This window comes from Musca vetustissima, unplaced genomic scaffold (assembly GCF_032173495.1).
Source record: "Musca vetustissima isolate MV318-11 ecotype Yass unplaced genomic scaffold, APGP_CSIRO_Mvet_v1 utg9226, whole genome shotgun sequence".
Taxonomy (NCBI): domain Eukaryota; kingdom Metazoa; phylum Arthropoda; class Insecta; order Diptera; family Muscidae; genus Musca; species Musca vetustissima.
The window spans coordinates 585,379-603,272 of record NW_026885273.1 but is presented as its reverse complement, the minus strand read 5'-3'; the positions used below and the strand labels follow the sequence as shown (position 1 = coordinate 603,272).

At 39.4% G+C, this 17,894-nt stretch overlaps 2 protein-coding genes across 2 annotated transcripts; one reads left to right on the top strand and one right to left on the bottom strand.

Annotated features, from left to right (window-relative positions):
* Positions 1–66: 66 nt before the first annotated feature.
* On the bottom strand, positions 67–6,013 carry LOC133332453 (DNA-directed RNA polymerase I subunit RPA1). The gene is made up of 15 exons (XM_061540855.1): positions 5,671–6,013; positions 5,227–5,593; positions 4,812–5,166; positions 4,393–4,751; positions 3,991–4,331; positions 3,705–3,928; positions 3,521–3,604; positions 3,289–3,459; positions 2,896–3,221; positions 2,547–2,832; positions 1,537–2,482; positions 1,259–1,457; positions 964–1,190; positions 692–897; positions 67–633 (listed from the first exon to the last, which is right to left on the bottom strand). Exons 1-15 carry the CDS (start codon positions 6,011–6,013, stop codon positions 73–75), a joined length of 4,995 nt encoding a protein of 1,664 aa, XP_061396839.1. The 3' UTR covers positions 67–72.
* Positions 6,014–7,247: 1,234 nt separating this feature from the next.
* LOC133332454 (uridine-cytidine kinase-like 1) lies at positions 7,248–9,099 on the top strand. The gene has a single exon (XM_061540856.1). It carries the CDS (start codon positions 7,279–7,281, stop codon positions 8,971–8,973), a length of 1,695 nt encoding a protein of 564 aa, XP_061396840.1. The 5' UTR covers positions 7,248–7,278; the 3' UTR covers positions 8,974–9,099.
* Positions 9,100–17,894: the final 8,795 nt, after the last annotated feature.

Genomic DNA, 17,894 nt, shown 5'->3' with positions numbered 1-17,894 from the left:
CGGACATAATAAAATGAACAGTAGTTTTTGTATGAAATTTATTTTCCTTTTTATTTCATTTGATTATTTTTTTCAACATATTTTAGTCAGTAATTCAAAGGCACCTGTACCATTCCGTACTGGAAGACCAACCATTAAACGACTTGAAGGTGAATTTAATTCATCTGCACAACCCATACCAGCGGCATTCTTTAAGAATTGCAAACACGATTCAAATGACATTTGTTGCAGAGGTGATGCTGAGTGTTCCATGCCTTTGCGGGATAACGGTTGGAATGTACCATCGAAAGTCATATAGTCGGCGATTAACGACAAGTGACGACGATCGACAGTAATACCATATACTTTGAACACGTTCGTTACTTCTTGAACAATGACACGGGCGGCAGCTTCAATACCATATGTACGTGCAATGGCGTGTATATCGTTTGAATAGAAACGATTCAGATCGAGGATGGTGTTGTGTTTGAACATCTCCACAATGTTGATACCATCGGTCTTGAGGGTAGGTTCATCGTTGTTGCCCTTGTATATGATGGCACGTTTGATATTGTCCACTTGGTGTACAACTGATTTTTCTGCCAAATCCTTGATGATGGATGAAATATTCGGTTGCTTGTATTTCATATCCAACTGCAATGAAAGAAATGCATTAAAATTTTTGCTTTAATGAAGCGGGGGTTTCACTCACATTGAATGTTAATTTGGCCCACAGATAATGTTTCTTGTCATACACATAATTCTCAACCATGGAGTTCAGCATAACCTTTTCAGTGATATTATCAGACTTTCCAGGCTTTTCGTCCTCCTCGTCATCTTCGGCGTTTTCATTAGTTTTGGCAGCAGAGTTATCTAATGTATCATCTTCGTCATCATTATCGCCATCATCAACGTTGGCTAGAAAAATATAAGCAAGGTTTTAAAATAATTGGCAAAATAGATTTAGAGAATGGGGGAATATACCATCATTTATTTCCTCCGCCTCATCAGGATCATCGTATTCGTTTTCGTCCATTTTACGAGATTTCAGTTTAACTCCGGTCGCGTCATTGTCAACTTCTCCTTGCTCATCATCAGACGAGTCATTATCATTGTTTGCCGAGTCCTTTTGTTTTTGATTCACAGCTTCTCCAGCATCTAATTTATCATCATTAGATGTATCTTCCTTTTGTGTTTCACCAACTTCAATACTGTAATAATGTATTTTTATATGTATGAGGTTTAGAAATTTTTTGTTAATATACCGCCAACAACTTACACTGCAGATTTGGTGGTATTTGATTTTATAATAGCTCGGAACAAAAGTGAAAAATATTTTTTGCTCAAGTATTTGATGATTTGTTTGGGTTTTACACAGAAATCATCGCTGTAGGCCTCTCGTGGCAGGAATTGGAAGGTCAACTCAAACTTTTGTGCCCTTTGGGGTTTGTGAACCAATTGTGTCTTAACATTTACATCTACATCAAGATAGAGAGAGACAAAAAGGAATAACAAATTAACAAATAATTCTAGAAGTAGTAGAAAAATATGTCTTACACTGCAAAACATCAGCCAAGGTCACTCTGTTTAAGGTCAGGCGTAATTTTTCGGCATTCTTTTCCTGATTGGGTTTAATAGGTATGTCCATTGAGGGTGTTTTAATGTTCGCCGAGGCCATCATGAGAATTTCACGCAGACGTGGAATACCCAATGTAACGTTCATTTCACCACGACCAGCAAAGTGAAAAGTGTTGAGTGTCATCTGAGTAGAAGGTTCACCAATTGACTGTGCAGCCAGTAGACCGACAGGTTCGCCAGGTGCAGCTAAAGCTTTGGCATTCTTTACATACATAACATCAGTGACGGCAGCCTTTCGCTCGGGATGTTTTGCCACATAGTCAGCAATGATTTGTTCGACTTTTTCCGAAACCGAGCTGTAGGTGGAGTCCTGACGATAGACAGAATTTGTTGGATCCGGACAACGAGGATATTTCTTTTCATACTGAGCCTTGCTCTCATCATCGGCCTTTCGCCACAGTTTAATTATGGCTTCATCTATCCGCCTTCTGCCAGTTTTGGAATTCAATTTGTTGGGTTTGTTTACTTCAATTTCATTGCGAAGTTCGGCCGAGAAATGTGTAAATGCGGAAATATGTCTTCTGTCGATCTGTGATCCGCTATTATGTTTCTTTAGCCATGAACGGATTTTCTTATTGTGGCGTTGGACTTTGTTGACCTCCTCTTCTACCTTGATGGTGGCCAGTTCTTGTGGTCGCACTACTACAGCAGAATTTTCCGTAAGGAATTCTGTGCAGAATTTGGTATTGAAGAATTTCGATTTCAAAATATCCAAACCGTCTTCGCCATAAAGATATTGTACCACACAATTGTCACTATCACGAACCGTTAAATCATAGTTCACTGATAAACCTTCCAAATGTTTAATTAGACAACGTTGCAGATAGCCGGAACGTGAGGTTTTCACAGCAGTATCAATAAGACCCTATAAGACAAAATAAATTACATTCTACACAAGTTATCAGTTATAATGGGATCATCAAACTTACTTCACGACCAGCCATACAATGGAAAAAGAAATCTTGAGGTTGAATGCCGGTTAAGAAACGTCCATCAATGTAACCACCAGATTTTGGCGATGTTTCAAAGGCAGTGAAGCTGGGTAAAGATTTGCCCGAAATCATAAGTGGTGGACGTTTGCCTTCCAATTCAATTTGACCCAATAAACATGAGATTTGCATTGTGTTGACCATGGAACCCTTGGCACCAGACAATACCATCAATTGCAAATTATTATCGGGGAATTTGGTAATTAAACCATTTGGCAAACAGGTTCTGTAAAATAAACAGTTTGTGTTTTTAAAACATAGCAATTATTTGGGAATAGTGCTAGCTTACTTGTTAATATCATTGGTGTAGTTATCCAACATGGCCTTGTATTTACGATCCAAGATTACACGGAATTTTGGATCTTTTATATAGGCTTCTTCCATTTTCTCAGAAAGTACATCCAGTGAGGGAACTTCTTCCAGGTCCAGAGCTGATGCCAAGGCAGCATTGCCAATTTCACGACTTTCTTGAATAATTTTACGACGCTCGGCATCCGCTTCGGCTGTTACCAAAATATCTCTAACGCCCAATGTAAAACCTTCACGTTGTAGGAAAAACGTAAATACTTTGGTGAAGGCAGTCAGTAAACAAGTCGAAGTATTACCACCATAAAGCTTAGGAATGAATATCAAATATGAGAAAAGGAAATATTTTGCAGCAGGATATTTATTTATAACCTACCTCATACATGCAATGGATGAGACCATATGTGGTGGCACCATATTGTTGTTTATCCAAAACACCAGCTAGAAGTTCACCATTGCGAATAATTACTTGACTTTCGGACATTTCATTTTCGCCTAATTGATCACCACCACCCAAAGCCAAACGATTTTTATTAACATTCCAGTGCTAGAATTAAAAAACATACATTTATCTTTTTGTCTCATGCATGGTCTCACATCATTCACACCTTTGATGCAATTTTTGCCACAGAATTTAACGTAATTGCCGGAAATCCTTCAGGTATCAAATTTATAATAATCGTTGAAAGAACCTACAAATGGATAATAGGGGGAATATTATTATCAACTGATTATACTTTTTGTAATATAAATCAAATCAAATAGATAGAAATAATAATCCAAATCTTGTACCTGTTTTCCAGACCACAGTTTGATTGGCTTTATAATGGTCGGTGGCAGAAGTTGTATGTTGGTCTTGATGTGCGACAATCCCTGATACACCAGCTGTTGGTAGTCTTCACGATTGAAAAATCTACCCCGAATCGAAAGTTTTACACCAGAAATAACGTGATCCTGAATAAGACCACCCAACGGGGTACCATCTTTAGGTACCAAATAATTGCTGGCAACATTAACTGGAAACAAAATAAATATAGTAATTATTTCATAATGTAATCGATTCCATTTGAATACATACCCAAGTTATAGGCCTCAGACCTGGCAACTTCACTTTGTGGCAAATGAGCATTCATTTCATCACCGTCAAAATCAGCATTGTAGGCTTTACAATTTGAGTAATGTAAGCGGAATGTTTTTTCACCTTGTAATATACGAGCTTTATGGGCCATAATTGATGGTCTATGTAGTGACGGCTGACGATTCAACAACAGTATATCACCGTTTAGAACATGACGATGAACAATCTTTATGCCCTTTTCGGGATAGTTGAATAAAAGTTTTGCCATACTTTCACGTTTTGCTGCATTATTGGCTGGTATAACTGTGGTATAGCCTCTTTCATCTTGAATATAATTAGCTCTAAAGATGGAAAATTATTAATTTTGGATCCATATACAGTTACTGTAATATAAGAACATACCCGGGATGAACGTCAGGGCCATTCATAACCATTTTACGTAATTCGGCAACATTCCATGGGGTCACGGGAACTGGATAGGATAATTTTCGAGCAAATATATCGGGTATCCCGATTTCCTCAACATTAATGTTTGGGTCGGGGGTAATGACAGTACGTGCAGCATAATTTACACGTTTACCCATCATGTGTTTTCGGATTAAACCCTCCTTCTTTTCCAACACCTGTTTCAAACCGACTGAATTCTGTGCTTCACGTGACATGCTAACATCGAGTAGTACATTGACCGATGTCTGCAAGGCTTGCCAGGCATTGTAAAGCTTTTCGTAGGCATTAGAACCTTTGGCGCCAACAAAAACATTCTGTAATCAGAAAAACGCCATTATATTTAAAATACTTTTTGAAAATGTAAAGCAACCAACCTGTGCTTCTTCAGACATATCAGCAGAATCTCCTCTAATATGTTTCATGATAACACGTATTACCGAATTGTTTTCAAGAATGTTGCGGTAAAGACCAGTTTGAGGATGTTCAACAATTTGATCGTGTAAAATATTCGAAGGACGTGCTTTGGGTGGGGTTACCGGTATGGTATCCATAAAAAATATATCCACTGGACAGAAATCGTTATCCTTCGTTTTGCTAACCAATTGTAGAACCGGGAAAAATAATCGCAACATTTCAGGGTGATTTTCATAAACTTGACGCAAGAATTTTCTGCACTCATCTGCCAAAATTACTTTATGTTGACCCGATAAACCTTCTTTGTCGCTGAATCTAAAGAGAAAGAAATATTAGAAACCATATCCGAATTCTAATCAATTTCCAAATACATACTTGCTTTTCATTTCGGCAATGCTAATGTAATACACCAGTTTGTGGTGCATATAACGTACAGTCTTCAGGTTCTGATGGCAATGCAGACATTTTTTAGACATGGGCCGCTGCAATGCTGCATTTATGATAGCTGCACGTACTGCCCGAGAGGTTTTGGTGATGTTCACCTGATTGCTATGACCTTTTCCCAAAAGTTGATACATTTCAGCTACTCGAGGATGGACATAGTCACCATATTCCGTTTTTACACGAGTCTCCTCGCTATTATAGACAATTTCAGATTTATACAGTTCCAGTTCTTGGGCTTCTACAACATAACCTGCTTCGATTAGTCGCAATTGCAAAGAAAGCATTTCCATGGTGTGATCTGTAGGGAAACAAAAAAAAAAAAAAAAAAAAAAACATTAAGCACATCGAAATTGAAATAGTTATATTTATACATACCCTTGATTTGCAACTTATTGCAGTTCATGCAGGAAACATTGCATATCTTCTGGACAAACTTCACAAAGAAAGGATTATACACCAGGGCATTGAGTTCAATGTGGCCCATATGACCGGGACATTTTTGTATATCCAAACAGGTGCCACATGGTTCCATGCGTTTACCAAAGGTACCCATCAAACTGTCATACAACCCTCCTGGCAATGGATGACCCAGTGGATCGAACGTAAGCCCAGTTATGACCTTAACAACACTCAGCCGCTTTATTTCATCACCAGTAAAGACAGAGAATTCCAGGTCGGATGGAAACATGTCGATATCGAAGGTTTTCATAGTTCCCATGGTTGTTGTTAATGTCCAAAAGTTTTCTCAAAATGAAAAATTACAAAAACCACAAAATTTAAACTTTGAATGCAGAATTTTTTTCCAAATAGCTCCGAAATACAACTGAACTGTTCAAAAACTTCATTCGAAATGAGCGATTTGATAAACACGTGCAACTGCCTCTAGAGTTGCCAGGTTGTAGAGTTTTATCAAAATATTTGATTTCAAATAATGACTGTATTAGGAACTGCAACGCTTTTAATGATAGTTAAAATTGTCGGAGTTTGATTTGTAATGCCATTCGTAGTTGTATAAATTTATCATAATTATTGTAAATCTTGATATCTCCGTCATAGATATTTGAAATATTTATTAGCTCGTCAATTTTTTTTGAAGACTTGGCATCCCTATTCATTGTTTTTGTCAATTTTCTTTTATTGTTATTTTTTGTTTTTATAATTCTGCTTTGTGATCTATTCGTTAAATTCGATTAACGTTGCCAACTTATTCCAAAAATCGAAAACACAGGGTGGCATATTGAAAATGGTGTTGTCACTTTAAAGTGATTAGCAGGGCAGTGTAATTTCTTTTTAGTGAATACTTTTCTGATCGTGTGCTTCACACCTTCGTAACAGAATTTAAATGAAATTTAAATCGATACAGAATGCAAGTATTTTTGTCAATAATATAAAGGAACATATGTTATCATAGTAAAAAAATAGATTCTTGCAGTACCGGAACATACACAGAGCATAGCGTACTCAATGGTCAAAAGACGACTTTGATGCAAGAATTCGATTAATCGATTAGTCGGCAGTCGACTTACGTATCCCTAAATAAATGTTTCGTCGCGTGTTCAATTATTAAGTTATTTAAATTATTGCATTAATTATTTATTTAATAAAATTTACCATTTTAAAATTACTATTTCTGTATTGTGAAAAACCCTGTGAACCCTGTTTTCGCACATCATCGATAACATCGATAACACAGCAGCTGATATTGTGTTGAGCAAGCCTAATCGGTCGATTTGTTTTGATTCCCCTATTCGGCCCGATTTTCGATCTAAGAGACACTAATACTTACTAATCGTTGTTTGTTTTGATTCTGGCTTTTATCAGTTACGTTTTGACGCAATTTCGTCCAATTCCACAACGCCGTCAAAACTTTAGAAGCGGCACTGTACTTAACTTTTTCATTCGAAAGCACGCCACGCGGACCGAGGAGTTACAAATCTACAAATCTGAAATTATTGCATTAATTGCACGCATTGCACATTGAAAATGTCTTCGGTGGTCAATTCCTCAACACAGTCAAGGCAGATCAAATTTTATAATCCATCCTCGTCAGCCAGTTCTGACAGCGATGACCGTGGCGATTTAACCGAACAGCTGTATATTGATCCCAACTGCGGAATTACGGAATTTTTCGGATGTCCAGCATCACCGACCACTGTACCAGCAAGAACTCCACAATGTTTGGAGTCACCTGCCCGCCCTGGGCCGCCTCGCAGGCGTCAACGTACTACATCTATGAATAATCAGGTGACCACGGCGAATCCATCAGAATGCGTAATTCGCTCGAACAATCGTACTATTTACACGGCTGGCCGTCCACCCTGGTACAATTGTGCCGGTAGTGCAGTGGAACCCTTTGTAATAGGTATTTGTGGTGGCAGTGCATCCGGCAAGACGACGGTTGCTCAGAAAATTATCGAATCTCTAGACGTTCCTTGGGTAACCTTATTGTCGATGGATTGTTTCTATAAGGTGCTGAACGAGAAACAACACGAACAAGCTCTTCTCAATGAATACAACTTTGATCATCCAGATGCTTTCGACATGGACCTGTTATTGGAAGTAATGAAAAAACTGAAGGAGGGTAGGAAGGTAGAGGTGCCAGTGTACAATTTTGTTACACACTCGCGCGAAGCCAATACCAAAACAATGTACGGAGCAAATGTTATTATATTCGAAGGCATCCTCGTATTCCACAGTCCCGAGATTTTAAAATTGATGGATATGAAGATTTTTGTGGATACTGATGCAGATATACGCCTGGCCAGGCGTCTCAGGAGAGATATTTCACAACGTGGACGTGACTTGAGCGGTGTGCTTAAGCAGTATTTGAACATGGTGAAACCATCATATGCCAATTACATTGCTCCGACCATGGCTCATGCTGACATTATTGTACCTCGCGGAGGTGACAATAAAGTGGCCATACAGCTCATAGTGCAACATGTCCATACACAACTCCAATTGCGTGGTTTCAAATTACGCGAGGCCTTGGCCAACTCATACAACGATCAACCAATGCCAAGCTCCTTGCATCTGCTGCCTGCCACACCACAAGTCAAAGGTCTTCACACATTCATACGCAACAAGAATACTTCCAGAGATGAATTCATATTTTACTCGAAGCGCCTTATACGATTGGTCATAGAGTACGCTTTGAGTCTCTTTCCATTCGAGAACACAGTTGTTGAAACTCCCCAATCAGTCTTATACGAAGGCAAGCGTATGGCAACAAATAAAATATGTGGCGTGTCTATTTTGAGAGCTGGTGAGACAATGGAACAGGCCATTTGCGATGTGTGCAAAGATATACGCATTGGAAAGATTCTCATTCAAACCAATAAGGAAACGGAGGAACCAGAACTATACTACTTACGTCTGCCAAAGGACATACGCGAATACAAGGTTATATTGATGGACGCCACAGTTGCCACTGGTGCAGCTGCTATGATGGCCATAAGAGTACTACTTGATCACGATGTCAAGGAAGAAAACATAATGCTTGCCTCGTTGCTAATGGCCGAAATAGGCGTACACAGTATTGCATATGCCTTTCCAAAGGTGAAAATTATCACATCAGCCTTAGATCCAGAAATCAACGATAAATTCTATGTCATACCTGGCATTGGTAATTTTGGTGACCGTTACTTTGGCACCGAACCATCTGAAGATTATTATTAGATAGCAAGTAATTAAAACCAAATCTATAAGATATACGAGAATGATTATCAATATATAAAGTATGCCTATTGATAGCCAAGTGTTTAGTAGTATTAGGATAATAATAATAAAAATATAACGAAAGCTGAGAAAAGAGTAAAATAAATTTATTTATGAAATTTATAAATATGGACAATTATTTTTTTTTCGTTTGGTTGTTGTAAACGGTATCTTATATTCAAGAAAAATATCTCAATCAATTTAATGACAACATATGGAGTAATATGAGTCGTTCATTTTGAAAGTGGTTTAAGTCCATTTTGAAATATGTTAAGGTTTGTGTTTGATTTGTTTCAAAAATATTGTTAAGTTTTTTAAATTTTGTTTGTGTCTTTGAGCCCTTAACCATGTCAGAATATATAATGTAGCATCTTTTGTAATCTTTACCAGAAAAACAAGCTTTGTATCAGAACATAAAATTGACTTAAAGCACTTTCAAAATAAACGACCCATATTGTTGTTCTTAAATATCCTTTGACATGTGATCAGTTTCTGTAAAGTCGAATTTGTGTCGGGTGAGTTTCTATGAACATGTGCAGGTCCAAATCATAAAGAAATAGCAACTCAAAAATTGCCGTTTCTGTGTTTTAGTATAAGGATTTTCTGTTATTGAATTGTTCTGTTCATGCATAATAAGAAAGTATTTTTTTCTATATTAAATACCTACATATTTGTAATTTTAAATCCAGAGTAAATAGCCTTTTTCGTAAATTATTATTGTCTGCAGCGTTTCGACGTCATCAGTCAATAATAAAAAATTGTCTGCGTGTGTTATCTACATAAATACCTCATTCTACGATAAACTCGTGCAATCGATTGTATTACTGTGTGAAAAAATATAGTATGTATTATAAAAATTTTTGTGCGATGAAAATCTACGTATAATGGTTGATAATATCTACTTAATCGAAAAGGAACTTTTATTCTAATGGATGAAATTAGGAAGTCTGAGGGTATATTACCGTTTAGTATTTTAATTACCATCATAATGTTCAACATAATACGTCTACTTTTTAATGTAGGCAATCGAATTAATTTTAACCTGCTGGTGTAAGAAGGCAACATAAAGTCACTATTCCAATGTAAACCTCTCAGTGCAAAAAGTTGAAATTGTTTCTGCAGTGATTCAATTTTATCGATATATATTCTATATTGGGGATCCCATACAACAGAGCCATATTCTAATATGGGTCGCAGAGAGACAATGGAGAGACAATCATCAAACAAATCTACCTGTGATCTATTTCGCAAATAAGATGATATCCATTTAACTAAATTTCTACTGAAACCAATTTGATTTAATTTATATTTTAAAAGTTCATGGTTAACCCTTGGTCTGTTCCCGTACTGCAGGAATCTACTAATTTGTACTATTTTTTCCGATATCATAAAGGAAAAATTGTTATCGTAGTAAAAAATTGCACATTCTTGCAGGTTCTGGAACAGACCACCTGTCAAAAGCTTTACTGAAGTCAGTGTAAATTGTATCGGCTTGATTACGCTGAATAAAACCTTTTATGACGGCTAAGGAAAATTGAATAAGATTGGTAATGGTTGAGATATGGTATTGATATGGACTTAAGACTGGCTGAACTTTATGAGAAATTACATCGGTAATCAATATTTCGAATAATTTTGGAATTGCACTTAATTTAGCAATTCCTCTATAATTCGAAACATTAGTTAAGCTACCAGATTTGTGTAAAGGAACTATATAGGATTTCACCCAGAAGGTAGGAAAATGACTATATTTCAGGGAATAAACAACAAGGTTAAAGGGATAGCCAATGTATCTGAACCGTACTTTAGAATTATGCTAGGAATGCCATCCGGACCTGGACTTTTAATTGATCTTAAATTACGTATATTTTTAGAAACATATTGACTTTGTAAGAAAGGCATAGATATTTGATCTATTGTCGTTAATTTATAACTATTGGTCTGTTCCCGTACTGCAAGAATCTACTACTTTTAACTACGATAACGAATTTTCCTTTATGATATCGAAGAAAATAGTAAAATCGAGTAGATTCTTGCAGTACGGGAACAGACCATATATGTGTCTTTATTTGGACAGGGTGAATACGAATATGTTGTATGCTGAAATTTCAGATTTTTCCTCAAATGTCTGATTATTGAATTTCAAAATGGTGGGCTTTGACGTAGCTTTCCTTTTTATATTAACAAAGTCATAAATAAATTTGCGATTGGTTTTGAAATTATGTTTAATATTGTTTAAAAAAAGATTGTAAAATTTTCGGGACTCTGTCGTATATTTAGACCTTGCGACAGCATAATCTGTAGAGGAGCCTGATTTTTTATATTTTTTAAAAAGTTTATTTTTATAATTTTTTATACTTGAAAGACCAGATGTGACCCATGAATATCGTTCCGAGTTCCTAACTCTAACAGTGGGAACACATTCTAGAATAAATTTATTTAGGATATCATAAAATTTATATACTGATAATTCTAGATCACTATGACTCTTACAAATAAATAATGAGGTCCAATTTACGGTTGAGATAAGTGCGTTTAGATAAGTGCAGATTTAAATGACATTGAAGAATTTTTGGTAGCTAAATTATTATACATCATGGATATGCATAATGTAGGGTATTCTAATTATTTCAAAATGTTGTGTAATTCACAAATGCTAGATCTAGAATTCGATCATAACAATTTATTTATTTTATAAAGATTTATGTCGCTAAATCGATTTACAATTTCAAAAAGTCCCGAGTCTTTTATAATGAGATATCGCTTATAGCGACCAATTTCGCCGGTCCTGTGACAAGATCTATAAGTTCAGCCAGCAAGTGAAAGTCAGCCGCTTTCTGAAGTCTAATGTCAAAAAATTTGGACTTTGTCAATTTACAATAATGGCTTTTGACAGCAAACTTGAGAGACAGCTGATTAGGTTAGGTTTGGGATGTACGGCTGTTGTAACAACCGTCCACTCGGAGACTATGTCCATTGTGATCATCCATTATGTATAGGTGTACCTATAAAGAGAAAGAAGAAAAGATAGTGGAAGAGTAGAGAGAGAGGTAGTCAGAATAGGAGGGAGCGGAAGCGGAAGAGACATTATTTTAGCCAAGTCAATTTTTTGACAAAGCCTAGAATTAGGTTAGGGTCTATTTTGGAGAAGAAGACTAGATTATCAATTTCATAACATCCAAACTGTTTATGTCTTCTGCTGATCAGCGATGGACATTTGCAAAGGATGTGCTCAATTGTTTCCACTTCTTCTTCATCCTCACATAGACGACAGTAATCCTCTCCACTGGAGTCCCACTTAGAAGTGAGAGATCTAACCTTGCAGTGACCAGTAATGATCCCCACAACGATCTTAATCTCCCTCTTGTTGTGATCCAGCAGCGAAGACGTTCTTTTATGAGAGAATTCTGGCCAGATAGATTTAGAGATTCTGCATGCAGGTTCCCTTAGCCATCTGTTGCCGACTACCTCGCAATAGAACGCGCGGATTCTGCCAATGAAATAGCTAATAGGGGGTTTCACAGATCTCTCAATCAGAAGACTGGACGACTGTGACCCTCCTCGAGCAAGCTCGTCGGCTATCTCATTCCCTTCAATATCGTTATGTCCTGGAACCCAGCATAACCCAACTATTTGACGTATATCATTCAGAGCGGTCTTACAATCATGAACTGCTTTCGAGTTTATAGTATGCGACTTCACCGCTTTCAGGGCCGCCTGACTATCTACGTAAATAGTCACCGGTCCTGTAAAGTCTGTATTAAGTGCTTTTACTATCTCGGCCGCTTTCGTGATTGCAAGAATCTCTGCTTGAAAAACGCTACAATCATTGTTGAGTTTATATGAGTTTCGTATACCTAATTCCCTGCAGTAGACGCCTGCGCCAGTGCCTTCTTCCATCTTGGACCCGTCTGTGAAGATTGACAGACCTGGCAGAGGTAGGGAGCCACTAGTCCAGGATTCCCTGTTAGGAAATTCGACTTTAATGTCATTAAAATCCCTGTGGGGGGGAATATAATCACTGATATGACTATCCCCCCTAAAAAGGTCATAACTTGGCGTTATGTTTAGAATGCTGGCATGACCATAGTTCAGCGATTTCAAGGCATCTGTTTCCCGGAGTCTCAGGGCACACCTAGCAGCCTGGAATTTGATCAGAATGTCCAATGGTTGGAGATTCAAGATTGCGTTCAAGGCTGCTTGTGGTGTGCTTCTTAATACTCCAGTGATCAGAATTGAAGCCGATCGCTGTAATAAGCTCAGTCTTGTCAGCAGCTTCTTTTTATTCACCCCCTGCCACCAGACAAGACATCCATAGGTAATTGTCTTTTATAGACATCCCAATCTGTACTGAGCTTTGTCTTACTAGCTCTATTATAAGCTTTCCTTGCAGCCTTCCGCAAGGTTGCAAGGTCCTGTGACCACCATACCGGCTGAGATTTCTTCCCAGGGTATGTCAGGGGACAAGATGCCTCATAGCTCTTCAGAAGAGTGGCCGTGACATTTTTCACAGCTAATTCAACATCCTCAACCGTTTTGAGATCATTACGATCCCGAAAAGAGGCTGCTGTTTTAGCTTTGAATTTGTCCCAGTTCTTCTTCCGAGGATTCCTATAAGGTTTCTGTTTAACTCTAGAGGTAGGAATCTGGAAGGATATGAGTCTATGATCCGAAAAGGAACATTTCTCAGACACCTCCCAGTTTACGACCCCAGAGTCGTCCATATTTGTGAGGGTTATATCGATGACTTCACCTCTCACCCTATTTACAAAAGTTGGTGTATTGCCTCTATTACAAATTCTAAGATTATAGCTAAGTATAAACTCGAAGATGGACTCACCTCTTGTGTTTGTGTTGCTGCTTCCCCAATAGAAGTGATGTGCGTTGGCGTCACATCTAAAGATGAGGTCACCAACTCTGCTCATCTCCTCCAATAGGCGGCATACAACAGTGCCGGGTGGGTCAGGAGCTTCGTAGGGAAGATAGACGGCAGAGACTATCAGTGGCTTCGTGGTACCTCTGTCTAGTCTTGCTGTCGTCATATCTCCATTGCTGAAATTAGAAAGAAGCATTAAATTTAACTCCTTTTTAGCAAGAATACACGTTCTCACCTTCTCTCCATTGGAGGTAGACAAAAGCGTGTATTTGGTGTCGCCCAGTCCAGTCACCTTACCTTTGTACAGGTAAGGTTCCTGGATGAGCGCCACGTCGATGTTTGAGGAAGAAAGGGTGAGTAGCAGTTCAGCAGCTGCTGCTTTACAGTGATGCAGATTTATCTGGATCACGTTAAGCGCTTGCTGCTGCCTGCCTATTGTTTTGGAGTGGTGAGACGGAAACAAAGTTTCCCCATTCCATAAACAAGCTCACCCTTGTTCTTCCTCAAGTACTCCTCTCCCGCAGAATCGGTAGCGAACTTCGCGACTACACCGCCGTTCCTTTCAAACGAGGCGAGGATTCTCCACCTCCTCGTCTGAAGGCCGTCGTTCTGCTTCTCCAATAACCTCAGTGTCTTCTCCAGCCCCTTGAAAGGTTTTGGGATAAACACCGAGGTTACCATACCGCTCGGTATCTCTCGAACCGCTACGGCCGCCAGACGACCACCCTCCCAAAGGGGGTCCAGGCTGTTGATTGTCTTCTTAAGAAAATCTGAAGTCTTCTTAGTGCGACAATCAACAACCTTTACTCCTTTGTAAGAGGAGGTCAGGCCAAACCGCAGGCTCTCTCGATCAACCTCGTCGGACAGGAAGAGGTCCTTCAGATAGCTGTCGACCAGCTCCCATCTCTCCTCACTGATAAACCCGTCAGGGTCAGCTCGGTCGATGATCGCTACCCGCAGATCTTCCGGAACCTCTTTCGGATCAGCAGAGTCGCTTTGCTTAGTTGTAGGTGTCTGGGCTACCTGCTTCGAGACAGCGTGTTTGGTTTTCACCCCACAATCGCTGCTCTTGGCAGGTTTCTCCTTCGACGCTACCACCGAAGCAAAGGAAGCAGAGCTCTGTACGGCCGACGACTGCGTGGGCCTCTTTGCAGCAGGTTGTTGCTCCTCCGAGGACCTCATTCTCTTGACAGCCGTGGGCTGTGGCCGAGATTTGGCACCCGGGGTAGCAGCTACCGCAGAGGTATGCCCAGCAGACGCAGGCACCTGCTTCGCGTCCGCTACCTTCTGCTTGACCACTGACGACTGCCCAATTGTCACCGCCTTGGCTGTCAGCTTTGGCAATTCGGCAGAAGGTGGATTGACAGAGGGCGGTTGTGCCTTATCGGTCTTCTTGGAGGCCTTTTTACGGGCTCTCTTTCGGGCCGACTTCGACAGTCCCCTGCCTTCTGTCTTTGTGGATTCTGATGTCTGAGACGTCTCAGTACTCAGTTTACCCTTTGGGGGTGCTGAGGGCTTAGACGTCTCAGGCATCAGCTTCCTGGATGTACCGGGGCCATCAGCAGGTTTCTCCTTCTTAGAAGGGACTACCGCCGTGGTCTTAGTACTGGGTCGGGGGATCCTGTCAATCAAGAAGTCCCTCTCAATGTCATCAGGATAGTTCCTAGAGAACTTCCTAATGAGTTTGAGGTTCCTCTTGATTAACAGGAACTCCTTACCCGTGATGGAGTCGCTGTCCCGTCCAATGTACCGTTTGCAGAAATTTACTGCTCTCCGATACATTTTCTTGGCAGCGATCTCCTTAGCGTCAGCTTGTCTATCAGATAATGGTACCGATGAATCATCCATCTTAACGATGGGAGCCTCATCGGTGCCAGCATCTGCTTCGACAGCCAACTGCCTGAGAAGCCTCGCGACGTCACTGCAGGCCGTGGAGGTTGAGTCAACGTCTTCAACCTCGCCAGGGTTTGCCTCCTTAGTCAGCCGAGGGGACCCTCCTTGCTTCAGGGGAGACATCATGGTTTCTACCGTGCTTATCACCGTGGTTCTAATAACGGTGGTTTCCATAATGTCGTCCTCGTCCGACAAGAGAGAGTCATCCCAGAGCTGATTTGGGATGCTCTCCTGACTGAGGCGGAAGGAGCCGGTTTCCTCTAGAAGGTCGAGGAGAAGATTCGACTGCCTCTCCAGGCTCGCATTTACGTCATCGAGAGATGGACAGGTGGCTAAAGATAGGTCCAGGGGAATTGCTTGGGTCGTCAACACTTTGGGGGAATCATTGATGTCTGTCCTTGTAGAGTTCGGGACTGAGGGTGCCAAGGCAGCCACACCAACATCAGTCGAAGGTTCGCATTCATTGTTTTGTTTTTTTTTGGGGGGGGGGGGGGGGGTATTAAAAATTGGCTCCATAAAAAGTGCTGTTTGTGAGGATTTGAGGTCGACCATGGCATAGCCTCTTACCATGGCAAGGACTTGGCAACTAAGCCTGAAACACTTGTTGAGGCGCCCAGGTATCAACAAGGCTCCGTTCTAATACAGTCGGTACCCTGACTGCAAACCGTGGAACGCTGATAGGCACGAGGTCGCATGACACCCCAGCGTTAGGGGGACACTTTAAGAAGGTAGTGTCCCAAACCTTGAGATGGATATATGGGAGGGGGCGCCATTCTCGCCTCGTCGACTCGAGACAGCTGATAATCAGCTGGTTTTCCTGGATGACCTTATTATTAGACAGTACCTATAATCACTTTTTAAGTCCATTTTCATATCCATCGTTTACATATCCATCTTTTGTAAACAGCTGATTTCTTAGAAAGAATGAAAAGAAATGCAAAAGGGATTTATTTGAGCATACAAAAGCTGCATGTATAAACCCCGACTTATGAATGACCGTCCTTCTTTCGCCCCTCACCAAGGGGGAGAGTATGCCTTCTGCATGCTCTCCAATTGGTACAGCACTTTGGTGCTGGTGTGCGCATATCCGCCTGTGGCTCAGCCACTGCGAGGTAAGCCTATGGGCAGGTACTTGCACAAAACACTTCAAGATACTGACCGTCCTTCTGTATTTTTTTAAACAATGATACAACACATTCATTTAGCTAAATTTAGTTATTTATTTTAGTTATAGCTCTTATGAATAATTTCGCTCGATTTCAGGTAAACATTGCCAGAAGTGTTGTATTAGGCCTTGAAGCAATCCACTATTTTTAACAGCATTTCTACGAATTGATGTAAACCTTATTTATCCAACTAGATTTAATTCTATGAATGCAACCCTGCAATGCAATTTAAAATGTAACTACAACACTGTAAATAATATAACAAATTTACATATAACATCTAATCATGATTAAGGGCTGAATCAGGGTTTATTTTCTTAATCAGGCTGAATTCACCATGATTTATAATACTAATTTAAATCAACGTGTTGCAGGGTTTATTTTAAATCATGATCGAAATTATGATTCTACTGAGATGCAACGCTGTTTTTGTACGAAAATATTCAACTATCTCACAAGTACCAAAATTTGCAACTGTTTTCACATGTTGTATGTTTTTAAAATTAACGGTTGCCAAATACAAAAATGAAAGATCCAAGGAAAATAAAAATTACATATAGAATTTATGGGTTTTTAGGTGTTTTCTTTTACTTTCCAAACGATCACAGCATTGCAAAAACATTTCCATTGTTGTACTTCTTCTTTTTATTTTCATAATGCAAACAAATATTTTTGACGTAAATTAATAATTTTGCATGTATGTATTCGCATCAGCTGATCGGCATTTAGATCATGATTAATGTTATGTGTAAACAATTTGGGTGTATTTCTGGATTTCGTTAATCGAGTCGATTTAAAATCGTATATATAAATGTACTTTTAGAATGTTATCGATGAAAACACAGGAAGTCACTAATTCCGCAATCTCCATTCAAACACGATACATTGTTGTATCCATCTGATAAGGTTGCGCGGAATAGTAATAAAGTCGGCATTTAAAATTAATA